Here is a 27830-nt window from a genome sequence, read left to right as displayed (position 1 = left end):
AATGATTTTTTTCTAAGACCAGCTTCCCCCTTTATTAAATGAATGTGTTCAAGGTTAGTGAATGTTGTAGTATCTTTAAGCGTAGAGCAGTAGATTACCTGAAGGCAAACGGGTGGATTCAGCCAGGTAGGCGATAGATAGTAGGTGCGCCGATGTGGAAAACATGAGTGGCATGGCAAAGGAGCCTTCTGCACTTTTTTTGATTATGGGTTAATCTTGTCACAGATTACTTTTCCTTGCGCCCTCTTTTGTATATTATCGCTGTTTGTGAAATAAACCTCAGTTGAAGTCCGGCGTTCGTCCTGTCTCGTCTACCTTCGTCCGTGTCTTTTTAGCCGCTGGAATGTATCACAATAGTTGTAGTACCCCCCACTAACTGGCAGTAGCTTAAATGCGAGTTGAATAGTGAATACTGGTCAAATATTTAGGGGTATCCCCCAAGGTGGAGTAGATTTGTGATAAGGGAGTAATTACTGATTGACATCCACCCAAGCGCAGCCATACGGCTACAAAGAGCTTTGCAGCTTTCTCAGAAACTCCGCAGTTAAAGAAAAATTCGTCCTGGTCCGGGGTTCGAACCCGGGACCACCGGAGCAGTCGCTGTACCAATTGAGCTAACCGGGACGGCAAGCTTATGGTAGGGCAAGAGCGAATTGATCAATAACTTGAAGTGGGAACTGTGTTGGCCAAAACAAAGAGGTATAGAGAAGTTGTGCACCCGCACCACGGCTAGGCTTTTAAGAGAAAGGAAGAATACGAGAAACGGCAGACAGACATAAACCAAAGCCACAAAGCGGTCCAGGCACTTCTGGTGAAGACTTAATGCCGACAAAAGCCACAACCCTCTTAATTACCAGCGGCTCAGCAAGGAGTCGGCGGGTTTGACAGTAAGTCTGCTGCTCTTCAAAGCAATCGCCACTTTATAACTGCTTGTGGAACCTTTTAGAGGGAAAAGCTCTACTACTCCCATGCTGAGCCTGAAGGTCATCTGGCTCTGAGATTTGACCTCTGATGGGAGGTGCATGCATGTGACTATGATGTCATGCCATGTGACTCGCCTATGTTGCAGCTGCGCTCTTGGCAGTCACGTCCACCGCTGCGCCGGCTGCTGTTCAGCCGCTCCTCCTCGCCACTTGTGGGATGTGATGTGTCACGTGATTCGCTCTTGCGCTTGGCAGTCACGTCCGCCGCTCTGGACGCTCGCTCTTGCACTCGTGGCAGGTGGTGCATCACGTGGCAGGCGATGCATCACGTGCCACGAGTACGAGGTTCCTGGCTTTGCACAGAAAGAATGTAGTCAGAGTTTTGACAGTGCACATTTATTCAACATATTGCCCCCTGAGTCTGATATGCGCTTGTTGCATCGTTCTTTCAGCTTTTCTAGTCTATTTAAAAAAAAAATTATGTGTTAAGTCGTCAAACCAGCTTTCAGCAGCAAGTTTGACGTCAGCAGTGTCGTCCAAATGACGACCCTTCAGATGTTTCTTCAAGTTGGGGAACAGATGGTAGTCAGAAGGAGCCAGGTCAGGTGAATAGGGGGTATGGTGGACCAATTGGAAACTGAGGGCTTTCAGTTTGACAGCCACAAATTTGGACGTGTGCGGAGGTGCATTGTCCTGCAACAAAAGGATTCCTTTGTTCAGCTTTCCCCGGCGTTTCGTCTTAATTGCCTCTTTCAGCTTGTCGAGGAGGCCAGCGTAATATTATCCGCTTATACTACAGCCCTGAGATAGGTAGTCCAGCGACAGCACACCATCTTTATCCCAGAAAATTGATGCCATGACTTTTTTGGCCGATTTCTGTGCGCGGAATTTCTTCGGCCGCGGGGACCCACTGAGGCGCCATTCCTTTGACTGTTCCTTGGTTTCGGGATGATAAATGTGGGGCCATGCTTCATCCTCAGTCACTAATCTATCCAAAAAGTGTTTTCTAGAATCAAAATGGGTCAAAACAGCCTGAATGCCTCAACTCGAGCCTCCTTCTGTTCACTCTTCAAGCATTTCGGCACCAACTTCGCTGATAGCTTGCGCATGTCTAGGATATTGGTAATAATGAAACCAATGCGTTCCTGGGAGATGTCCAGTATCTGGGCTATCTTTTTGGCGGATATTCGCCGATCCTCAATTATCAGCTTATGGACAGAACCGCTTGTTGTCGGGTCTGTTGAGGCTGTGGGGCGCCCACTACGGGGCTCATCTTCAACAGTGAAATGACCAGCCTTGAAACGAGGAACCCAAGATTTGACAGTGCTGTAGGAAGGACGCTTCTGCCGTAGTGTTTGTGACATCTCACTGTGAAGGTCTTTTGCAGACTTTCCCTGCAGAAACAAAAAGTTCATCACGACCCGTAACTCCACAGGTGTGAAACTTGCTTGTGCCTCTGCCATCTCACGTTCTACCTGAAATTCAAGATAGTTATAAAAATCAGAAACATCTGATTCTTACAGAGTTACATAAACAGATATCATGCATTTTTGTGGTACCAAACTAATTTTTCAATTTGACGTCAAAGGGGGCAAAGCCAGGAACTTCTCAGCATCCCCTCGTACAAGAGTGAGCGTCCAGAGCAGCGTTCAGCGCAGTGGCAGAAGTGACTGCCAAGCGCAAGAGTGAATTTGCCCCCTCTTATATAATTGCAGTGCTTGCTGACAGAGCTTTCACTCTGTATATCCTGGCTGAGCTGAGTTGATAAAAGCACGCTTTCTGAGGCAAGTAGAGTAAATGCCACTCATTCCCTGGTTGGTGTGTTGTTTTTACTTAAAAATGCATGTATATATTTTTCGCCCGTTGCGTACATGGGCTCCATCCCGAAAACTGGTCCTCTGATCTGGAAAGAAAGCGGGGTCCTTACATGCGTTTATCCAGTAAACTAGGCGCAGTCTACGGGAGACCACTTTTCTGTCAAAAATGAGTTGGGCAGACGGCGCTGTGCCTGAATAAAAATTTCGTGAACACTGACGTGCATGCCAGCGAATGAGAAAAACTGGAGACTTGGCAACGTATTGTGTGTGAGATATTGGTGTATGTTGGGTTTAGAAAAGAGCGATGGTACAAAAAGCAAAATGAAAGAGAGAAAAATGTCAAATATGTGATGTGATAAAGGTGGGTTTGGTCATTGGCGACTGAGAAGAACCGCTCTAGAAATCTGTTGAAAAATGGAGCATAGATCTTGGAAGGAGTCATGTTGGACCAATCTCTCCTTACATTTTGCAGTTAACACATTTCTGTAGTTCTGTTTGCTCTCTCCCCCCCCCAACTTGACGGACAGCATGTATAAGAGACCTAAATGGTGTCTGATAACACCGGTTACAGCATAGTTCACTGTTTGCATAGATCCTTTAGCTGCAATATCACTTTGTAGACAGCAGTTTATGCTTAACTGTCCAGTAGTGGACAACACAAAGTGTACAGGGGAGGGGGAGCATCAGGGTGCTTAGCCAACATTTCGGCATGAGGACTTGTCGTTGTCCCCCCTCCCCTCCCTTTTTCACTTCTTCGTATTTTCAGAAAACCCATCTTCCTGCCTTCTCCCTACCGAATCTAGTAATAGGTCCTTCTTTGCACTGTGTGGTCCACAAGTCAAGGGTGGTGGGGATCGCAGCACAACTCTCGGCTACACTTGGCTGTGCAGAAGCGGTGCGAGTCCATCCAGAAGATCCTGCCGTTCTCCTGCGCCTATGCCTTCCAGGCCACCCTGCACATCACCTTCGATGTCCTCGACCAGATGGTGCTCATGTCCGAGATGGCGTTCGACACGCTCATGCGGGAGCTCGAACAGCAGTCGAAGAAGGAGCAGTCCATGGTGGAGCGGGCACTCAGCCGCATCGTGTCCAGCATCGACGCGGGAAATGTGCTGTTCAAGCAGGCGTTCGAGGCTTGCTGCGCCCTCTTTCGGGACGAGAAGCCCCCGCAGCTTGCTGGCGGCACCTGTCTTGTTCAGAGCGTGTTCATCACGCCAGGGCGAATCATTCTGCGTCGTGCACAGGTGTGGCGCTTGACTGTGTCATTTTTTTTTATGCTAGTTCTTTCGGTTCCTGTCGAGGAATTACAGGGATTAGTCGGCAGGCTCTGTATCAATGCATATGTTAGTCTGCAGAAAGACAAGGTCTGAAAAATGTCTTTTCCCTAAAACTGAATCGTAGCAACCTGCTATAGTAAACTCGGTTATAGTAAAACCTCGGATATATACTAAAGTGAAGCTGTGGTCCCATTTCGCCTTCCATAGATGGCTGTGCATTTTTTTTTGCTTATAGTAATTTTTTCAAAGAAATGGCTATAGTAAAGAGCGTCTGGCTGAATTGTAGCACCCTGCTATAGTAAACTCGGTTACAGTGAAAACTCGGATACAGTTAAGTGAAGCTGCGGTCCAATTTTGCCTTCCATAGCTATACGGCTGTACATTTTTTTTTATTATAGTGATTTTTTCGAAGAAACGGCCATAGTAAAGATCGTCTGGTCGTGGCGATGTACTCCCCGTGCAATGATGACATTACGGCATGCGCGAAGTGTAGGATCGCGAGGCAAATAAATACCGAAGGCGCTCTTTGAGGTGGCTTCACCATCAAGCTAAATTGTTGCGAGAAGAAGCCAACTTTTTGAAGACCTTCAGGCCGTGAGGCAAAGCGTGCAGCGCGCGCAGGAAAAGTAAAGCTGGGTATGAACGTAGAAAGAAGGCGGCGCGGGCATGCAACAAAGAAGAAAATGATGCATTGAAAACAATACTCGTTCACTTGAACACGCAGGTAATGAACGAGAAAAATCTTAACTCTCGGAGATGGAGCAACTTTAGATGGCATTCCAGTTTTACGGTTTGGGGAGAAAACTAATTACCGAAGCTATTAGTTTTATGTGAATATTTAAGTACTTCTGAAAGATTGTTCTCTTGTTCTTTATTTGTGCTAAAGCCAGCACTTGGCTTAATTTCGGCCAAGTTTCAAGCTGTACAGCATTTTTTTACTTCTACTTTCTTTTCTTCTACTATTGTTTAGTTTTCAATGTTTGCTGTTTAAAGTACATCTTTTGCTTATGCAAGTGGTGGTTTTATTGTGTACTGCGTACATAGCTTACTGTCTCCTTAAAGGTGTTACCTTTTTGTTTTGTGTTCCATAGAGATGGTATCTCTTACAACATCAAAACCAATGCTGAAAACTGGGTGCCTGGGCTTATGCAAGCTGTTTTTATGCAGCCTTTTGCCCAGATAGCATTTCGAGGATTGTGCATGCTTCTAGAAGAAAGAATTGAATCGAATTCGCTTGCACGGCTTTGGGCACACCCTGATCTGGTGTTTTTCGGTGTGCAGCCCTTTCATTTTGCGGCCCTGTTTTTATTCTCCGCAGGCTCATCGGTAGCCTAGAGTAGCTTCAAGACTGCAGCACTGTTTTATTGCGCGTCCGCCGCAGGTCCACTTTGAGAACAGAGTGCTGCGGCACTTCAACGCCGAGTTCGCCATCCGCGTGTCATTCAGAGACGACAACCTGGACAAGCTGTCGTTCACGCTCAACTTGCACTCGTCGCGGGACGACATCCTGGAGGCGGTTGCTGCCCGCTTCGTGCGCGAGGGAATGCGTGTTGGCCTGAGGGAGTTCAAGTTCCTGGCGCCCTCTACCAGCCAGCTTCGGGACCACGGGTATGCCACTGCCTATGGTCCTTCTTCCTAAGTGGCGTATATGCTCGTGCACAGTTACTGCTCCATTTCCTTTTCTCAAAAACCAAACCAAACAGTAACAAGGTAACCATGTAAAGTACGAGACACCAGGAGAACACAGGACAACGCTGGACTAACAACTGAAGTTCAATCGAGAAACGGCCAACCTAGCTCACCAGAAGACGCGTGCATATCAGACACACTTAAAAACAAACAAATACATATGTGGTGAATCACCAAGGAGTGGATACACGCTCCATAACTGGCAAACAACAAAGACAGATATTTTGCCTATCAAACTTGCACGCGCACACTTCTACTTAGGAAATTAACTTCCTAGTGAGATGCAAAGACGGTGCACTGACGCATGTGTCACTACTGCCTTGCAACCTAATATGGTAGGCCTCAAGGATTTCACTCTCCTCCCTGTTTTTTTCTTTTTCTGATTACTGAAATGTTGTTAAAAGCCGGAACACAGTTTTTACAAATCCTGCAATGACGTGGAAGATTATTTTGATAGAAAAATTTTCCAGGAAATTGTTATGTTCACGTGCCTGGTCATTAACACATCTGCCAGTTTGGCCCGTGTACACCCTACCACATGACAGGGGTAACTTGTAAACGACACGAGTCGAACAAGCAACAAACTTGTTGGCGTGCTTCACAGTGCAGCTGTTGGACTTCCTCCCCTCATTGGCCTGCGCGATCTGTGAACATAAACTAGACATCTTACAAGGCGCAGAGAAGACTACCGTCTGCCATGCCGTTGGGCCACTTTTTTCAGGCTATGCGAGACACCGTGAAGATAGGGCGCCGCCTCAACTTTCTTCCCCTCCACTCTAGCATTTCCGGACTCGTGTGGGTTATGGTTCTTAATTATCTGCAGCATTGACTCACCAACTGCAGTCAGCACGTCAGCCGAATAACCCGCGTCACTAAGGCGGCGGACTTGCTGGTGAAAGCTGTCATTCACTGCATGTGGGCAGCTCTTCTGCAAGGCATTCCCTAGGCAAAGGCTAGCCATGGCTCTTTTAATCAGTCTGGAGTGCGATAAAACATAAGGCAATAGCACTTTCTCAGTTCAGGGTGAGTAGCTCCAACAAATGGGGCTTAAGTCCAAACAAAACCGCATTAAGCATTAAAGGGGCTGCGAAACACTGCTCGGGGGGATACCAGCTATACTTCAGGTGGATTCTTGATGTCACACAGATGCCAACTTAAAAAGAATTACATGAATCGATGCACAGGAACGGGAGTTATTCAATGAAGAAATTTCAAAATACAAGCAAACAAAACGCTGCCCTCAACTCGATTTTGACGGGGCTTCCCACTCCTGTTTCGCTCTCCCAATGACGGCACCTGGCGCAACCAATGAAAACAGCCTGCCAGAGCACGTCACGGAAGTTTGCACTCCACGGTTTCCTGCTCTCTGTAACTCGTTCTTGCTGAGGCTGGCAGCGTCGTTTCCACGCCAGAGCCCCTGGTGGTGTATTTTTATTTTACTTGCTTTGCAGAGCTTTTATCTAAGACTTTTATCCAAGACGAACAAGTTGTTTTTGTTGATCTAATTTAAAACGCAGACAGGTGACAAAATGTTTCTCTATTTATTCACACAATTTGCAGTATATTCACTGTTTGTCTCATCATCAAGCTCGCGCCAGGTGATGTCATATCCGCTGCTAAAACCCGCCACTGTGTGGGGACACCATCGGAGCCATGAATGTGTTTTTTGGAGGACATTAAAATATTATAAAACGGAATATACGTGGTATTACCGACGCTAATAGCACCATTGTAACTTACTGTATGCGATCAACAGGCAAAACAGTCAACTAAGATAGTGTTTCTGGGCCCCTTTAAGTCCAAACAAAACAAGTTGGGGCACTGGCCTTAACAATGTTGTAGAGCTTGGTTGATTTTGACGAAAGGAAAGGCACAGAACTGGTTCCCTGGGTCAGTGGACACGTCAGTCTTGCTTTCATGTACATGGTGTTGGTGTCCACCTGCAAAAACCTGCTTTCGCTCAGTACAGTCGACGACCGAAAATTCGGACGCCTGATTTTTCGGACATGCTTGATTATTCGGACTTTTTCGCGGCACCGCGACATGGCCCATAGAGCCAATGTGTAAGAGCGCTTGAAATTTCAGATGCACCGCAACTGACCACTCGATTTTTCGGACCTCGTTCGCATTCACCACCAGTACCCAAGCCGCCATATAATGTGTACAGTGGAACCTCATTAATTCAGACTGCAGGAGATATCGAAAACTTGATCAAACAAAACGAAATTCAAGCTTAAAGGGAGCCTCTTGCGACGCTGAAATTCTGCGCGAGTCGGCACATTGCGCTCGCAGGTTTTCGAATTCGTACTGTCCTTGAATGTCTTCCGCCGCACGAACTTGAACCGTAGTCTGAGTTCACGGAACTCATCTGTGCCGAGTCTTTAGTCCCGAACACGGAACGCGAATACGATCGTGGAGGCTACGCGCACGCCGTGGCCTCCGCGATCGAAGCGCGCTTCGGGCGCGCCGCCGGATCTTATCGCGGCCGCGATCTGCTCCGGCGCTGCGCCGTTCGCGGAGGCCACGCGCGTGCACCGGAGCTTCCAAGTGCCATCTATGGATGGCGCCGTGATCATTATCATCAACATTTTTCTCTGTCACGATTTTCCGCTGTTCACATCGGCATCAGTATTGCCAGCTCCAGCCTTTCGTGGCGTGTTAGCATGCGTGTTAGCGCGTTCGCCGTGATAGTGGCTTTCGCGTGCTGCCGCCGAGCTTCACAGTTTTAGCGCGATGGGCAAGCACCTTAAGCTACACGGCTGGGAGTTAGCTCTCGAACGCGGTCGGTAAGCGTGCGGCGGGCAGGAAATTTGACGTGGCCGAGAAGTGCATCCGATGATGGTGCAACCAAAAGAGAAACACAAGCTGCAAAAAGCGCGCTTTCCGAGTCGAGTCAAGCCGTGCGAGTTTCCTGAACTGGAAGAAGAGCTTCTCCTTTATGTGATGGAATTTCGGAACAACGGCTACGCGTTGACAGCGGACATGCTGCGCGGCTTCTTTTGGCATGAGCGTGCACCAGAGTGCAGCACCAGCTCAGGAGTCTAAATACTTCGCGAGTGATGATTGAACGTAGAATAAATGTCGCTCATTCCCTGGTTGGTGTTTTTACTCAAAAAATTTTTTTTTTCGCATATCGCGTGTATGGGCAGCACCCCGAAAATTGGCCCTCGAATCTGGAAAAAAAAAAGTGCGGCCCTTATACCCATTTATACGGTATTTTGCGCGGCGAAATATAATCATGAGGAGCTTTAGAATGTGTGCAATACAATTGGCCGCTTTTTCCGGCATAGTGGTAATAAGTTCGTGATTTTTTCGGTGAAATTTGATTTTCCGGACTGCCCGATTTTTCGGTCATTTTCGCGGTCCCTAGAGAGTCCGAAAAATCGGTCGTCGACTGTATTCCCTGCTTAGAAATGCTAAACTGCCAGCAACTTTTGTATTGTTGTGGTAAAGTCACTGGGTCAGGCCATTGGGTCTTGTGGTTTCGGCTGCTTGAAGAGAGTGACGTGGTTAAGTCTGGGTCGGGTCACATTGGGGCTGAACCATGCAAAGTGTACAAGAAAAGCTAAACTGATGACCGTGGCAGATCAACTGCTCCAAAGCTTGCTAGCCAGGGTGAGGGCAGACACCGACACCTCAAATCTAAATTTCATGCTGGCAAGCTGAAGGACAAAATAAACAGTGGAAAGGGTGGTTTAATTGCCAATAAGCCTGTCACAAGTGCTACCGTATTTGCTTGATTCTAATGCGCACCTTTTTTTGGAAAAGAGATCATCTAAAAGTGACATGAATGTTGAATCAAGTACAAAAATGAAACTACACCAGCAGCACCCTATTGTCATCAGCATCACAAAATGGCAACTTGGTATCTCTCTTTTGTTGATATCGACATATCACCTATCGCATTCGTGGATGCTGATAGGCCTCGTGAGTATCTGAAGTGTCCCATCAGCTCCGACCTGGACTGGAGCTGACATGGAAGCATCAGTTGCAAGGAGACTCCTTGTTGACACCAACGCAGGGTTAAAAAAAAAAGGTGATCTTGTGTGAAGAAGCAAGTGGCAGTCGGGTCACCTTATTGCGTGCTCAGTTTTAATGAATTTTGTGTGCGTGATTGGTGGCAGCATAAAGACTGGATTTTCGCCAGCAAGTCTGCTTGAGAGGCCTTCGATGGGCCTTAGACATGAGGCACTGATTGATTGTACAGTTTAGGATTGTGTAGAGTGCACTGTAACATGTAACCTTCTTACGCTTCGAATGCAACAATGCAAGATACTGCCAACTCCAAAAAAAAGCAAAATGCTGTGGCATCGTCTTGTAACAACGCCAAGCACTTCAACGACATTGTTAAAGGGGTGCCAGGTTTTCAGCGTAGGAAGACATATTGAAAAGAGCCTAAACCATATCAAAGCATAACGAGCTTATTTCAGTAAACAAAAAAAACAACACCTTACATATACTGAGAATGTAAAGACCATATTTCACTGAGATACAGTCACATGGTGGCATACAGCAATAGTAACCATTGCTTCATTGCAGAGTGTTGCTTCAGCCTCTTTATGCGACTTTCAATGCCAAATTAAAATTATAAATCCTCATTTCATTGGTACAGTTGAACCTCGCTACAACGAAACTGACGGGGCGCGCGAAAAATTTCGTTGAAGCGAAATTTCGTTGAGGCGAAAACAGCCCAAAAACACTGTCAGGTTGGACCACATAGTCCCAAAACATCATTTATTTCCAAAGAAGTCGGCCAGCTTCTTCTGCTTCTTTTTTTTTGCCACGAGTGCAGTGGCGCGGCTTTCGCACTCGGTGAACAGTTGCATCGCGACGTCGTCATCGTGAGCACCGAAAAATCTGCGGATCACATCAAAAGCATCCATCACTTTTATTGCAGGTGGTGGCGCTAAATCCTCCGCGTCGCTGTCATCATCCGATGATGCGTCGTTGTGGCGAACGCCCTCAATTATAGCTTCGTCACTCAGCTCCTCGTGAGCTAGCACTTCACTGTCAACAGCGATGTAGTCGCCGATGTGAACATCGGCCGGCACATCTCCGGAGTCCTGAAGGGCTGCCCATGCCGCATTGGCCTCTGTGGAGGGTGGAGCAATTGTACTGCAGCCTTCCTCGTCCGACGTGGAGTTCGCTGCCAGTTGAGCATCGGAGTGAAAGCCGGCGTGCACAAAACAGTTGTAGATGATACTGCGACTGGTTGCCGTCCACGCTGCTGAGGCCATCTGTACAGCCATGTTCAAATCCACTTTGATTGCCCGACCGGTGTCGATGTTTAACACCAGCCGCTGAATCAGTCGCTGTCGATAAGCGCTTTTAACACTATTGATAATACCTTGATCCAGCGGCTGGATTAAAGCCATGCAATTCGGCGGGAAGAATCTTACTTCCACGCTTTGAAGCTGAACGTCTTCAACGTTATGCACTGAGCAATTGTCGATGAGCAAACAAACCTTACGTTTCTTTGCCGTCATGTCACGGTCGAAAGCGGTTAGCCACTCTTTGAAAACGGCCCGTGTCATCCAAGACTTCTTATTGGCAACATATTTGACGGGCAGGCTCTTGCCACCTTTGAAGCACCGCGGCTTCGCACTTTTGCCTATCACCAGTGGGCAGCGCTTGTCAGACCCGTCCATGTTGCAGCACAGGAGCACAGTCACACGCTTTTTGCTATGCTTCCCTCCGCTGCATGGCTGGCCCTTCATGTGAAGCGTCTTGGAGGGGAGGAGCTCGAAGAAAAGTCCCGTTTCATCGGCATTGTATATGTCTGATGTGGCATATTTCTCCATTAATTCCGCCACAGTAGCTGATGCCCAAGCAGATGCAGCGTCGGCGTCTGATGAGGCCGACTCCCCACACAGCACTTTAGCGACGATTTCATGCCTGGCCTTAAAACGGGTCAGCCACCCTGAGCTGGCTTTGAAGTCATTGATGCCCAGCATACAGGCATAGCCAAGTGCCTTTTGCTGCAACATGTTTCCGCTGACCGGCATCTTCTTTGCGCGCACGTCGAGGAACCACGTGTAGAGAGCCTTCTTAAGGTCCTCGTGAGCCGCTTGCGTCAGCTTTTTCCGCTTCGCGGATGTCCCCGAAGAAAGAGCTTGCGCTATCGTGTCTTTCGACTTCAAGATCGTTGACAGCGTGCTCTGTGAGATGCCGAAGTCCGCTGCAACATCTCCCTTTTTCCTGCCACTGGATGCCGCGCTGATAATCCGTGCCTTCTCTTCAAGCGAGAGGAACTTCCGCTTTCTAGATGAAGTCGCCATGCTCGCATTCATTACAGCGCACTAGCAGCACAAGCACGAGTGAAAAAAACTAGGGCAAACGCGCTGCTGTTGCCAGGCTGCTGCGTCCTTTGGCAACGGATTGGTTGCGGCTCTGGATTGGAAGAAAACGGGAGCTTGCCCCCGCGCCTTGTCGCAAGGCAGCCAGCCCGATAGTCATCAACACCAAGCTATGGCGGTGATCATGTGCGTTTCAGTGAGTGGATTAGTTGGGTCCAGCGAATGTTTAGCGAAACAAAGCAGCGTGGGCCTATGGTAACACTTTCCATTCCACTTGAATCTAAACAGGTTTTGATCAGTGTTTGGTAAAATTCACTTGCAAGCCATCTAGCTTTCTAATGATTTCTGGTATGAGGAGATGGTGTTTTGTAAGCAGTGCCTGCATCGATATCCATGTCGCACGCAGGACGTGGATGTACGCGGTGGACGAGAAGCGCAACAGCGCGATGACCATCCGCGACTGGACGGGCCGCTTCGAGGGCATCCACAATGGGGCCAAGCGCATGGCACGCATGGGTCAGTGCTTCTCTTCGACGGAGCAGGCCGTGCGGGTGATGCCCCACGAGGTCGTCGACGTCCCAGACCTCGTTGGTGGGGCCCACCCTGTCAGCGGCAAGCCGTATGTCTTCTCGGATGGTGTCGGCATGATGTCCGTGCCGCTTGCTGAAGAGGTGAGGGGGCATGCGGTCTGGTGCTGGCCAGAGCCAGGTGGCGATTGCAGTAGGCTCGTGTTAGTTCAAACTCGTTTGGCCGCACATTTGTGGCGTTGTTCGTTATGGGGAGGCTTCTGTCGGAATTTGGTCGTTCGAAGCTGCGCTTTATGACTTCAGCTTTGAGTCTCCAGAGTACGAAGTCACGGTGTGGGTGGAACCACCCTCTGTCAGAGATTGTTACAACTGAGCCATTTTCTCGTATGTAGGGGTTGGACTTCTCGGTTTTTAATTTATGAAAATTTGGCAGACTTTTTTCTTTTTTTTTTTGCTCCTTATATCAGTGATTTTCGAGGAATGAAATACTGACTTTTCGCGGTGATTTAGTGCAGCAATCTTGCATGGTCAAGTCAGTTGAAGCGTACCTCAGTGTTTTTGTAATCATGGACAATTTATTTACAGTAATGAGTGTGCAAATGCTAGTACTTTGAGCTGTTTTTGTACGTGGTCCGCCTGTTCATGCCAGCGATGGAACTGCCGCCCAATCGTCGCAGTAGCCGGAACATACTTTTTCGTGACGCCCATGTGGGCTTTCATGTCAGTGTCCTGTAAGCAGTTGATTAGCCTACTTAACCGACTAACTGCCCTAAGCAGGTGATGACAGTGAACAAACAGTGCTTAGCTTGCAGGCTGTGGTGCTTCCTGTTCTGCAGAGGCGTGTAAGCTAGCGGAGCAGTACCTCAAATTGCACAACTGCGCTACTTATCCAACAATGTACACCATTGTCGCATCATGCATTTCAGCTTTGACTGAGTGTAACTCGCATTCATCAGCCAGCTATCTATGTCTTGCATGCCAAGAATACTGACCTTTTTCGGTTAAAACCAAATTTAAAAAACTGAAATTAGCGTACTTTTGTCGGGCTTTTTTTTTTCCCCCAGTTTAAACCGAAATGTCCAACCCCTACTCATATGGTACCAATGGCACCTTCTATTGGAGGCGGGTGTAACTTGAGTCGGTTGCCTTTACGATGCTGCTGATGTGGCTTAAAGTGCCGCGAGGCAAAATTGAAGTATTTCGTGGCTAAATAACTGATTCCTTCTGTCGTGGAATGTTCTGGGTCATTAAACTGCACAAAAACTGAGGAACCCGCTACAAAGAGCTAAAGTCTAAAAAAAAAGTAAATTCTGGACAGCAGAAGTGGGCGACGGATTCGTTATGCGAGTGGGTTCATTACGAGAGCATATATGGTACTTTGCCTAAAGAAGTTTTGCAGAGACCACAGCTTGAATTGAGCTAGTATAACAAAAGTGCGCTTGCAACCTCGTGAAGCAGCCAAAGTTTAAGGACTCTGAAACGAAACTCTATAAGTATGAATGGGTAGAGTTTGGATTATCACGAGCTGACTGCGGTTATCAGCGGTGCCCTCGCCGATGGTAACTGTTCCGATGCCTGCTTGAATGGTGTAGTGCTGTGGCATCTGTCTGCCCGCCACGTGCCCGATAGTTGTACGCACGATGCTGATGTGATCACCTTGCATCGGTCTTTTTGGCAAGTGACCGACACAAGGATCGTTCACAGAGCACTGCCCGTCTCTACCCAGTTGTTTCACCAGCATGGGGCCTGTGTGTTGGTTGCACCGCTCCTCTGCCATCGCACCGCTTGTCGCCATTGTGCACTTGACCGATGCATGGGTTTGTCAGAGATGCCTTGCCATGGTAGTGGTGCCTGTGTGCCACTGGGTAGCATTTTGTGGGAAATTTCTGAGACAGCGTCAGCGTATCTGTTCTCCTCGGTGTAAATGTGAGCAGATGGTTATTGTGATTTGCGGGTGCTGTACTGGTATCCCAATGGGGATTGAAACTCTCTTGGACATCCTTCGGATATCTTAGACGTCCGAAGGACATTCGTGGGAGTTTCATTGTCCATTGGGTATGGGCGCTAAGGTCTTCACCATACCTGCCTGCTGTGTAGAGGGGTGAGTCTTGTTGAAAGTCTGTGTCGCCATTACCTGTAGGGCATGGTGGAAGGGTGGTGTTTTCAAGGTTTTGTTGCTTGGCGGGTGTCTGATTGCCGGTGGACGCTACGCAGCGGTTCTTCTGGCTGCAATTCGTTAACCCTTACCAATGTGGCGAGGTGTCCTTGTAGCTGGCAGACACTGCTCATTTCAGACTCACGAGCGCCTCAAGAGCTGAGCAAGAAGAGATGACAGACACGCCTGTACACAACCCTCAAAAGTACAACAATGATGCTGCATAGATATTGGTCATACAACTGCGGAGAGCTTTATGTGGGTATGTTGTAGGCTGCAATTGCAGATTTAAAAGCCGTATGAAATTTGATCTGTATGTATTACGTCTGGAAGGAAGTGTAAAAAAAAAAAGTGGCAGACAATTTAGCTTAGTTGGGTCGAATACGGATTAGGTGTGCTAGCAGTTTGGTTTCAGTTTGAGACTCTGTTTTCAAGATCAAGTAGGCTTGATGTGTTAATGTTTTGTTGCCCATATATATGCCGAATTAGTCATTCTCTGCTTCACAATCATATATCCCTGGGAGTCCTCACACAACTCCTGCCACAGTGGTGCAGCGATTAAGCGGTGCGCCACTGCCCCCTGGTGGCAGGTGCTGCCACTGGTGGGGCTTGTGTGACCCAGGTTGCTCTTCCCGAGCAACCTCTCGACACCAGTCATGAATTGAACTGCCACCTGCTATGGGGAGCACGGTGGTACCGAACAGACTCACAATGGCGAAATCAACATGGGGGGCTCTAGTCCTAGAGCATATGTATTTCGGAGATATTTTTGCATTAAGGGGGGGAAGAGGGTCTTTGAAATAAATTTTTATTAAGAAAGTCACAACTATGAAATCTTAAGGGAACATGCATTTTTGCATGCTGATTACAAATATGTAATTTAATTTTATCTACAAGTCCTTGTGCACTTATGCAATATGTTAGGTAACTTTTGCTGATAGTTTCAAAGAAATTCTGCTGCAGGGAACTTGTTAGATTCCATGCCATTGGTTTTTCTTAACGTCAAACTGTGCAATAAGGGTAAAATTATCATCCTGACTGTTATAGAAAGTGAGTTATAGGGTTTTGAAATCATCAGTTTCTTCCCGTTTGTGAAGTGGCAAATTCAGAACCCTGCAACTTGACTTCTACGATAGGCAGGATAATAATTTTGCTCTTATTGTATAGTCTGATGTCAAGACAAGCCAATGGCATGTGTCCTAGCAAGTTTCCTGCAGCAAACTTTATTGAAAGCTCTTGGAAAAAAGTTAAATAACATATTATATAAGTGCGCAAGGACTTGTTTTACATAAAATTACATATTTGGAATCAGCATGCAAAAGTACATGATTCTTCAAGATGCCATTATTGTGGCTTCATTAACAAAAATGATTTTTTTCTAAGACCAGCTTCCCCCTTTATTAAATGAATGTGTTCAAGGTTAGTGAATGTTGTAGTACCTTTAAGCGTAGAGCAGTAGATTACCTGAAGGCAAACGGGTGGATTCAGCCAGGTAGGCGATAGATAGTAGGTGCGCCGATGTGGAAAACATGAGTGGCATGGCAAAGGAGCCTTCTGCACTTTTTTTGATTATGGGTTAATCTTGTCACAGATTACTTTTCCTTGCGCCCCCTTTTGTATATTATCGCTGTTTGTGAAATAAACCTCAGTTGAAGTCCGGCGTTCGTCCTGTCTCGTCTACCTTCGTCCGTGTCTTTTTAGCCGCTGGAATGTATCACAATAGTTGTAGTACCCCCCACTAACTGGCAGTAGCTTAAATGCGAGTTGAATAGTGAATACTGGTCAAATATTTAGGGGTATCCCCCAAGGTGGAGTAGATTTGTGATAAGGGAGTAATTACTGATTGACATCCACCCAAGCGCAGCCATACGGCTACAAAGGAAAGCTTTGCAGCTTTCTCAGAAACTCCGCAGTTAAAGAAAAATTCGTCCTGGTCCGGGGTTCGAACCCGGGACCACCGGAGCAGTCGCTGTACCAATTGAGCTAACCGGGACGGCAAGCTTATGGTAGGGCAAGAGCGAATTGATCAATAACTTGAAGTGGGAACTGTGTTGGCCAAAACAAAGAGGTATAGAGAAGTTGTGCACCCGCACCACGGCTAGGCTTTTAAGAGAAAGGAAGAATACGAGAAACGGCAGACAGACATAAACCAAAGCCACAAAGCGGTCCAGGCACTTCTGGTGAAGACTTAATGCCGACAAAAGCCACAACCCTCTTAATTACCAGCGGCTCAGCAAGGAGTCGGCGGGTTTGACAGTAAGTCTGCTGCTCTTCAAAGCAATCGCCACTTTATAACTGCTTGTGGAACCTTTTAGAGGGAAAAGCTCTACTACTCCCATGCTGAGCCTGAAGGTCATCTGGCTCTGAGATTTGACCTCTGATGGGAGGTGCATGCATGTGACTATGATGTCATGCCATGTGACTCGCCTATGTTGCAGCTGCGCTCTTGGCAGTCACGTCCACCGCTGCGCCGGCTGCTGTTCAGCCGCTCCTCCTCGCCACTTGTGGGATGTGATGTGTCACGTGATTCGCTCTTGCGCTTGGCAGTCACGTCCGCCGCTCTGGACGCTCGCTCTTGCACTCGTGGCAGGTGGTGCATCACGTGGCAGGCGATGCATCACGTGCCACGAGTACGAGGTTCCTGGCTTTGCACAGAAAGAATGTAGTCAGAGTTTTGACAGTGCACATTTATTCAACATATTGCCCCCTGAGTCTGATATGCGCTTGTTGCATCGTTCTTTCAGCTTTTCTAGTCTATTTAAAAAAAAAATTATGTGTTAAGTCGTCAAACCAGCTTTCAGCAGCAAGTTTGACGTCAGCAGTGTCGTCCAAATGACGACCCTTCAGATGTTTCTTCAAGTTGGGGAACAGATGGTAGTCAGAAGGAGCCAGGTCAGGTGAATAGGGGGTATGGTGGACCAATTGGAAACTGAGGGCTTTCAGTTTGACAGCCACAAATTTGGACGTGTGCGGAGGTGCATTGTCCTGCAACAAAAGGATTCCTTTGTTCAGCTTTCCCCGGCGTTTCGTCTTAATTGCCTCTTTCAGCTTGTCGAGGAGGCCAGCGTAATATTATCCGCTTATACTACAGCCCTGAGATAGGTAGTCCAGCGACAGCACACCATCTTTATCCCAGAAAATTGATGCCATGACTTTTTTGGCCGATTTCTGTGCGCGGAATTTCTTCGGCCGCGGGGACCCACTGAGGCGCCATTCCTTTGACTGTTCCTTGGTTTCGGGATGATAAATGTGGGGCCATGCTTCATCCTCAGTCACTAATCTATCCAAAAAGTGTTTTCTAGAATCAAAATGGGTCAAAACAGCCTGAATGCCTCAACTCGAGCCTCCTTCTGTTCACTCTTCAAGCATTTCGGCACCAACTTCGCTGATAGCTTGCGCATGTCTAGGATATTGGTAATAATAAAACCAATGCGTTCCTGGGAGATGTCCAGTATCTGGGCTATCTTTTTGGCGGATATTCGCCGATCCTCAATTATCAGCTTATGGACAGAACCGCTTGTTGTCGGGTCTGTTGAGGCTGTGGGGCGCCCACTACGGGGCTCATCTTCAACAGTGAAATGACCAGCCTTGAAACGAGGAACCCAAGATTTGACAGTGCTGTAGGAAGGACGCTTCTGCCGTAGTGTTTGTGACATCTCACTGTGAAGGTCTTTTGCAGACTTTCCCTGCAGAAACAAAAAGTTCATCACGACCCGTAACTCCACAGGTGTGAAACTTGCTTGTGCCTCTGCCATCTCACGTTCTACCTGAAATTCAAGATAGTTATAAAAATCAGAAACATCTGATTCTTACAGAGTTACATAAACAGATATCATGCATTTTTGTGGTACCAAACTAATTTTTCAATTTGACGTCAAAGGGGGCAAAGCCAGGAACTTCTCAGCATCCCCTCGTACAAGAGTGAGCGTCCAGAGCAGCGTTCAGCGCAGTGGCAGAAGTGACTGCCAAGCGCAAGAGTGAATTTGCCCCCTCTTATATAATTGCAGTGCTTGCTGACAGAGCTTTCACTCTGTATATCCTGGCTGAGCTGAGTTGATAAAAGCACGCTTTCTGAGGCAAGTAGAGTAAATGCCACTCATTCCCTGGTTGGTGTGTTGTTTTTACTTAAAAATGCATGTATATATTTTTCGCCCGTTGCGTACATGGGCTCCATCCCGAAAACTGGTCCTCTGATCTGGAAAGAAAGCGGGGTCCTTACATGCGTTTATCCAGTAAACTAGGCGCAGTCTACGGGAGACCACTTTTCTGTCAAAAATGAGTTGGGCAGACGGCGCTGTGCCTGAATAAAAATTTCGTGAACACTGACGTGCATGCCAGCGAATGAGAAAAACTGGAGACTTGGCAACGTATTGTGTGTGAGATATTGGTGTATGTTGGGTTTAGAAAAGAGCGATGGTACAAAAAGCAAAATGAAAGAGAGAAAAATGTCAAATATGTGATGTGATAAAGGTGGGTTTGGTCATTGGCGACTGAGAAGAACCGCTCTAGAAATCTGTTGAAAAATGGAGCATAGATCTTGGAAGGAGTCATGTTGGACCAATCTCTCCTTACATTTTGCAGTTAACACATTTCTGTAGTTCTGTTTGCTCTCTCCCCCCCCCAACTTGACGGACAGCATGTATAAGAGACCTAAATGGTGTCTGATAACACCGGTTACAGCATAGTTCACTGTTTGCATAGATCCTTTAGCTGCAATATCACTTTGTAGACAGCAGTTTATGCTTAACTGTCCAGTAGTGGACAACACAAAGTGTACAGGGGAGGGGGAGCATCAGGGTGCTTAGCCAACATTTCGGCATGAGGACTTGTCGTTGTCCCCCCTCCCCTCCCTTTTTCACTTCTTCGTATTTTCAGAAAACCCATCTTCCTGCCTTCTCCCTACCGAATCTAGTAATAGGTCCTTCTTTGCACTGTGTGGTCCACAAGTCAAGGGTGGTGGGGATCGCAGCACAACTCTCGGCTACACTTGGCTGTGCAGAAGCGGTGCGAGTCCATCCAGAAGATCCTGCCGTTCTCCTGCGCCTATGCCTTCCAGGCCACCCTGCACATCACCTTCGATGTCCTCGACCAGATGGTGCTCATGTCCGAGATGGCGTTCGACACGCTCATGCGGGAGCTCGAACAGCAGTCGAAGAAGGAGCAGTCCATGGTGGAGCGGGCACTCAGCCGCATCGTGTCCAGCATCGACGCGGGAAATGTGCTGTTCAAGCAGGCGTTCGAGGCTTGCTGCGCCCTCTTTCGGGACGAGAAGCCCCCGCAGCTTGCTGGCGGCACCTGTCTTGTTCAGAGCGTGTTCATCACGCCAGGGCGAATCATTCTGCGTCGTGCACAGGTGTGGCGCTTGACTGTGTCATTTTTTTTTATGCTAGTTCTTTCGGTTCCTGTCGAGGAATTACAGGGATTAGTCGGCAGGCTCTGTATTAATGCATATGTTAGTCTGCAGAAAGACAAGGTCTGAAAAATGTCTTTTCCCTAAAACTGAATCGTAGCAACCTGCTATAGTAAACTCGGTTATAGTAAAACCTCGGATATATACTAAAGTGAAGCTGTGGTCCCATTTCGCCTTCCATAGATGGCTGTGCATTTTTTTTTGCTTATAGTAATTTTTTCAAAGAAATGGCTATAGTAAAGAGCGTCTGGCTGAATTGTAGCACCCTGCTATAGTAAACTCGGTTACAGTGAAAACTCGGATACAGTTAAGTGAAGCTGCGGTCCAATTTTGCCTTCCATAGCTATACGGCTGTACATTTTTTTTTATTATAGTGATTTTTTCGAAGAAACGGCCATAGTAAAGATCGTCTGGTCGTGGCGATGTACTCCCCGTGCAATGATGACATTACGGCATGCGCGAAGTGTAGGATCGCGAGGCAAATAAATACCGAAGGCGCTCTTTGAGGTGGCTTCACCATCAAGCTAAATTGTTGCGAGAAGAAGCCAACTTTTTGAAGACCTTCAGGCCGTGAGGCAAAGCGTGCAGCGCGCGCAGGAAAAGTAAAGCTAGGTATGAACGTAGAAAGAAGGCGGCGCGGGCATGCAACAAAGAAGAAAATGATGCATTGAAAACAATACTCGTTCACTTGAACAGGCAGGTAATGAACGAGAAAAATCTTAACTCTCGGAGATGGAGCAACTTTAGATGGCATTCCAGTTTTACGGTTTGGGGAGAAAACTAATTACCGAAGCTATTAGTTTTATGTGAATATTTAAGTACTTCTGAAAGATTGTTCTCTTGTTCTTTATTTGTGCTAAAGACAGCACTTGGCTTAATTTCTGCCAAGTTTCAAGCTGTACAGCATTTTTTTACTTCTACTTTCTTTTCTTCTATTGTTTAGTTTTCAATGTTTGCTGTTTAAAGTACATCTTTTGCTTATGCAAGTGGTGGTTTTATTGTGTACTGCGTACATAGCTTACTGTCTCCTTAAAGGTGTTACCTTTTTGTTTTGTGTTCCATAGAGATGGTATCTCTTACAACATCAAAACCAATGCTGAAAACTGGGTGCCTGGGCTTATGCAAGCTGTTTTTATGCAGCCTTTTGCCCAGATAGCATTTCGAGGATTGTGCATGCTTCTAGAAGAAAGAATTGAATCGAATTCTCTTGCACGGCTTTGGGCACACCCTGATCCGGTGTTTTTCGGTGTGCAGCCCTTTCATTTTGCGGCCCTGTTTTTATTCTCCGCAGGCTCATCGGTAGCCTAGAGTAGCTTCAAGACTGCAGCACTGTTTTATTGCGCGTCCGCCGCAGGTCCACTTTGAGAACAGAGTGCTGCGGCACTTCAACGCCGAGTTCGCCATCCGCGTGTCATTCAGAGACGACAACCTGGACAAGCTGTCGTTCACGCTCAACTTGCACTCGTCGCGGGACGACATCCTGGAGGCGGTTGTTGCCCGCTTCATGCGCGAGGGAATGCGTGTTGGCCTGAGGGAGTTCAAGTTCCTGGCGCCCTCTACCAGCCAGCTTCGGGACCACGGGTATGCTACTGCCTATGGTCCTTCTTCCTAAGTGGCGTATATGCTCGTGCACAGTTACTGCTCCATTTCTTTTTCTCAAAAACCAAACCAAACAGTAACACGGTAACCATGTAAAGTACGAGACACCAGGAGAACACAGGACAACGCTGGACTAACAACTGAAGTTCAATCGAGAAACGGCCAACCTAGCTCACCAGAAGACGCGTGCATATCAGACACACTTAAAAACAAACAAATACATATGTGGTGAATCACCAAGGAGTGGATACACGCTCCATAACTGGCAAACAACAAAGACAGATATTTTGCCTATCAAACTTGCACGCGCACACTTCTACTTAGGAAATTAACTTCCTAGTGAGATGCAAAGACGGTGCACTGACGCATGTGTCACTACTGCCTTGCAACCTAATATGGTAGGCCTCAAGGATTTCACTCTCCTCCCTGTTTTTTTCTTTTTCTGATTACTGAAATGTTGTTAAAAGCCGGAACACAGTTTTTACAAATCCTGCAATGACGTGGAAGATTATTTTGATAGAAAAATTTTCCAGGAAATTGTTATGTTCACGTGCCTGGTCATTAACACATCTGCCAGTTTGGCCCGTGTACACCCTACCACATGACAGGGGTAACTTGTAAACGACACGAGTCGAACAAGCAACAAACTTGTTGGTTTGCTTCACAGTGCAGCTGTTGGACTTCCTCCCCTCATTGGCCTGCGCGATCTGTGAACATAAACTAGACATCTTACAAGGCGCAGAGAAGACTACCGTCTGCCATGCCGTTGGGCCACTTTTTTCAGGCTATGCGAGACACCGTGAAGATAGGGCGCCGCCTCAACTTTCTTCCCCTCCACTCTAGCATTTCCGGACTCGTGTGGGTTATGGTTCTTAATTACCTGCAGCATTGACTCACCAACTGCAGTCAGCACGTCAGCCGAATAACCCGCGTCACTAAGGCGGCGGACTTGCTGGTGAAAGCTGTCATTCACTGCATGTGGGCAGCTCTTCTGCAAGGCATTCCCTAGGCAAAGGCTAGCCATGGCTCTTTTAATCAGTCTGGATTGCGATAAAACATAAGGCAATAGCACTTTCTCAGTTCAGGGTGAGTAGCTCCAACAAATGGGGCTTAAGTCCAAACAAAACCGCATTAAGCATTAAAGGGGCTGCGAAACACTGCTCGGGGGGATACCGGCTATACTTCAGGTGGATTCTTGATGTCACACAGATGCCAACTTAAAAAGAATTACATGAATCGATGCACAGGAACGGGAGTTATTCAATGAAGAAATTTCAAAATACAAGCAAACAAAACGCTGCCCTCAACTCGATTTTGACGGGGCTTCCCACTCCTGTTTCGCTCTCCCAATGACGGCACCTGGCGCAAGCAATCAAAACAGCCTGCCAGAGCACGTCACGGAAGTTTGCACTCCACGGTTTCCTGCTCTCTGTAACTCGTTCTTGCTGAGGCTGGCAGCGTCGTTTCCACGCCAGAGCCCCTGGTGGTGTATTTTTATTTTACTTGCTTTGCAGAGCTTTTATCTAAGACTTTTATCCAAGACGAACAAGTTGTTTTTGTTGATCTAATTTAAAACGCAGACAGGTACAAAATGTTTCTCTATTTATTCACACAATTTGCAGTATATTCACTGTTTGTCTCATCATCAAGCTCGCGCCAGGTGATGTCATATCCGCTGCTAAAACCCGCCACTGTGTGGGGACACCATCGGAGCTATGAATGTGTTTTTTGGAGGACATTAAAATATTATAAAACGGAATATACGTGGTATTACCAACGCTAATAGCACCATTGTAACTTACTGTATGCGATCAACAGGCAAAACAGTCAACTAAGATAGTGTTTCTGGGCCCCTTTAAGTCCAAACAAAACAAGTTGGGGCACTGGCCTTAACAATGTTGTAGAGCTTGGTTGATTTTGACGAAAGGAAAGGCACAGAACTGGTTCCCTGGGTCAGTGGACACGTCAGTCTTGCTTTCATGTACATGGTGTTGGTGTCCACCTGCAAAAACCTGCTTTCGCTCAGTACAGTCGACGACCGAAAATTCGGACGCCTGATTTTTCGGACATGCTTGATTATTCGGACTTTTTCGCGGCACCGCGACATGGCCCATAGAGCCAATGTGTAAGAGCGCTTGAAATTTCAGACGCACCGCAACTGACCACTCGATTTTTCAGACCTCGTTCGCACTCACCACCAGTACCCAAGCCGCCATATAATGTGTACAGTGGAACCTCATTAATTCAGACTGCAGGAGATATCGAAAACGTGATCAAACAAAACGAAATTCAAGCTTAAAGGGAGCCTCTTGCGACGCTGAAATTCTGCGCGAGTCGGCACATTGCGCTCGCAGGTTTTCGAATTCGTACTGTCCTTGAATGTCTTCCGCCGCACGAACTTGAACCGTAGTCTGAGTTCACGGAACTCATCTGTGCCGAGTCTTTAGTCCCGAACACGGAACGCGAATACGATCGTGGAGGCTACGCGCACGCTGTGGCCTCCGCGATCGAAGCGCGCTTCGGGCGCGCCGCCGGATCTTATCGCGGCCGCGATCTGCTCCGGCGCTGCGCCGTTCGGGGAGGCCACGCGCGCGCACCGGAGCTTCCAAGTGCCATCTATGGATGGCGCCGTGATCATTATCATCAACATTTTCCTCTGTCACGATTTTCCGCTGTTCACATCGGCATCAGTATTGCCAGCTCCAGCCTTTCGTGGCGTGTTAGCATGCGTGTTAGCGCGTTCGCCGTGATAGTGGCTTTCGCGTGCTGCCGCCGAGCTTCACAGTTTTAGCGCGATGGGCAAGCACCTTAAGCTGCACGGCTGGGAGTTAGCTCTCGAACGCGGTCGGTAAGCGTGCGGCGGGCAGGAAATTTGACATGGCCGAGAAGTGCATCCGATGATGGTGCAACCAAAAGAGAAACACAAGCTGCAAAAAGCGCGCTTTCCGAGTCGAGTCAAGCCGTGCGAGTTTCCTGAACTGGAAGAAGAGCTGCTCCTTTATGTGATGGAATTTCGGAACAACGGCTACGCGTTGACAGCGGACATGCTGCGCGGCTTCTTTTGGCATGAGCGTGCACCAGAGTGCAGCACCAGCTCAGGAGTCTAAATACTTCGCGAGTGATGATTGAACGTAGAATAAATGTCGCTCATTCCCTGGTTGGTGTTTTTACTCAAAAAATTTTTTTTTTCGCATATCGCGTGTATGGGCAGCACCCCGAAAATTGGCCCTCGAATCTGGAAAAAAAAAAGTGCGGCCCTTATACCCATTTATACGGTATTTTGCGCGGCGAAATATAATCATGAGGAGCTTTAGAATGTGTGCAATACAATTGGCCGCTTTTTCCGGCATAGTGGTAATAAGTTCGTGATTTTTTCGGTGAAATTTGATTTTCCGGACTGCCCGATTTTTCGGTCATTTTCGCGGTCCCTAGAGAGTCCGAAAAATCGGTCGTCGACTGTATTCCCTGCTTAGAAATGCTAAACTGCCAGCAACTTTTGTATTGTTGTGGTAAAGTCACTGGGTCAGGCCATTGGGTCTTGTGGTTTCGGCTGCTTGAAGAGAGTGACGTGGTTAAGTCTGGGTCGGGTCACATTGGGGCTGAACCATGCAAAGTGTACAAGAAAAGCTAAACTGATGACCGTGGCAGATCAACTGCTCCAAAGCTTGCTAGCCAGGGTGAGGGCAGACACCGACACCTCAAATCTAAATTTCATGCTGGCAAGCTGAAGGACAAAATAAACAGTGGAAAGGGTGGTTTAATTGCCAATAAGCCTGTCACAAGTGCTACCGTATTTGCTTGATTCTAATGCGCACCTTTTTTTGGAAAAGAGATCATCTAAAAGTGACATGAATGTTGAATCAAGTACAAAAATGAAACTACACCAGCAGCACCCTATTGTCATCAGCATCACAAAATGGCAACTTGGTATCTCTCTTTTGTTGATATCGACATATCACCTATCGCATTCGTGGATGCTGATAGGCCTCGTGAGTATCTGAAGTGTCCCATCAGCTCCGACCTGGACTGGAGCTGACATGGAAGCATCAGTTGCAAGGAGACTCCTTGTTGACACCAACGCAGGGTTAAAAAAAAAAGGTGATCTTGTGTGAAGAAGCAAGTGGCAGTCGGGTCACCTTATTGCGTGCTCAGTTTTAATGAATTTTGTGTGCGTGATTGGTGGCAGCATAAAGACTGGATTTTCGCCAGCAAGTCTGCTTGAGAGGCCTTCGATGGGCCTTAGACATGAGGCACTGATTGATTGTACAGTTTAGGATTGTGTAGAGTGCACTGTAACATGTAACCTTCTTACGCTTCGAATGCAACAATGCAAGATACTGCCAACTCCAAAAAAAAGCAAAATGCTGTGGCATCGTCTTGTAACAACGCCAAGCACTTCAACGACATTGTTAAAGGGGTGCCAGGTTTTCAGCGTAGGAAGACATATTGAAAAGAGCCTAAACCATATCAAAGCATAACGAGCTTATTTCAGTAAACAAAAAAAACAACACCTTACATATACTGAGAACGTAAAGACCATATTTCACTGAGATACAGTCACATGGTGGCATACAGCAATAGTAACCATTGCTTCATTGCAGAGTGTTGCTTCAGCCTCTTTATGCGACTTTCAATGCCAAATTAAAATTATAAATCCTCATTTCATTGGTACAGTTGAACCTCGCTACAACGAAACTGACGGGGCGCGCGAAAAATTTCGTTGAAGCGAAATTTCGTTGAGGCGAAAACAGCCCAAAAACACTGTCAGGTTGGACCACATAGTCCCAAAACATCATTTATTTCCAAAGAAGTCGGTCAGCTTCTTCTGCTTCTTTTTTTTTGCCACGAGTGCAGTGGCGCGGCTTTCGCACTCGGTGAACAGTTGCATCGCGACGTCGTCATCGTGAGCACCGAAAAATCTGCGGATCACATCAAAAGCATCCATCACTTTTATTTTTCACTTTTAGCGGTGGTGGCGCTAAATCCTCCGCGTCGCTGTCATCATCCGATGATGCATCGTTGTGGCGAACGCCCTCAATTATAGCTTCGTCACTTAGCTCCTCGTGAGCTAGCACTTCACTGTCAACAGCGATGTAGTCGCCGATGTCAACATCGGCCGGCACATCTCCGGAGTCCTGAAGGGCTGCCCATGCCGCATTGGCCTCTGTGGAGGGTGGAGCAATTGTACTGCAGCCTTCCTCGTCCGACGTGGAGTTCGCTGCCAGTTGAGCATCGGAGTGAAAGCCGGCGTGCACAAAACAGTTGTAGATGATACTGCGACTGGTTGCCGTCCACGCTGCTGAGACCATCTGTACAGCCATGTACAAATCCACTTTGATTGCCCGACCGGTGTCGATGTTTAACACCAGCCGCTGAATCAGTCGCTGTCGATAAGCGCTTTTAACACTATTGATAATACCTTGATCCAGCGGCTGGATTAAAGCCGTGCAATTCGGCGGGAAGAATCTTACTTCCACGCTTTGAAGCTGAACGTCTTCAACGTTATGCGCTGAGCAATTGTCGATGAGCAAACAAACCTTACGTTTCTTTGCCGTCATGTCACGGTCGAAAGCGGTTAGCCACTCTTTGAAAACGGCCCGTGTCATCCAAGACTTCTTATTGGCAACATATTTGACGGGCAGGCTCTTGCCACCTTTGAAGCACCGCGGCTTCGCACTTTTGCCTATCACCAGTGGGCAGCGCTTGTCAGACCCGTCCATGTTGCAGCACAGGAGCACAGTCACACGCTTTTTGCTATGCTTCCCTCCGCTGCATGGCTGGCCCTTCATGTGAAGCGTCTTGGAGGGGAGGAGCTCGAAGAAAAGTCCCGTTTCATCGGCATTGTATATGTCTGATGTGGCATATTTCTCCATTAATTCCGGCACAGTAGCTGATGCCCAAGCAGATGCAGCGTCGGCGTCTGATGAGGCCGACTCCCCACACAGTACTTTAGCGACGATTTCATGCCTGGCCTTGAAACGGGTCAGCCACCCTGAGCTGGCTTTGAAGTCATTGATGCCCAGCATACAGGCATAGCCAAGTGCCTTTTGCTGCAACATGTTTCCGCTGACCGGCATCTTCTTTGCACGCACGTCGAGGAACCACGTGTAGAGAGCCTTCTCAAGGTCCTCGTGAGC

At 47.5% G+C, this 27830-nt stretch overlaps 1 protein-coding gene across 1 annotated transcript in view; it reads left to right on the top strand.

The window, feature by feature from the left end:
* Positions 1-27830, top strand: part of LOC149355611 (uncharacterized) — a 47213-nt gene that overhangs the window by 10012 nt on the left and 9371 nt on the right. The window contains exons 3-7 of the mRNA XM_089576146.1: positions 3601-3984; positions 5399-5625; positions 12409-12673; positions 19654-20037; positions 21449-21675. Coding sequence (XP_089432272.1) covers positions 3601-3984; positions 5399-5625; positions 12409-12673; positions 19654-20037; positions 21449-21675 — 1487 coding nt within the window. The remainder of the gene's footprint in view (positions 1-3600; positions 3985-5398; positions 5626-12408; positions 12674-19653; positions 20038-21448; positions 21676-27830) is intronic.

This window comes from Amblyomma mixtum, chromosome 3, assembly GCF_055824585.1.
Source record: "Amblyomma mixtum isolate Tamu chromosome 3, ASM5582458v1, whole genome shotgun sequence".
Classification (NCBI taxonomy): domain Eukaryota; kingdom Metazoa; phylum Arthropoda; class Arachnida; order Ixodida; family Ixodidae; genus Amblyomma; species Amblyomma mixtum.
This window is presented reverse-complemented; position numbering and strand designations above follow the sequence as displayed.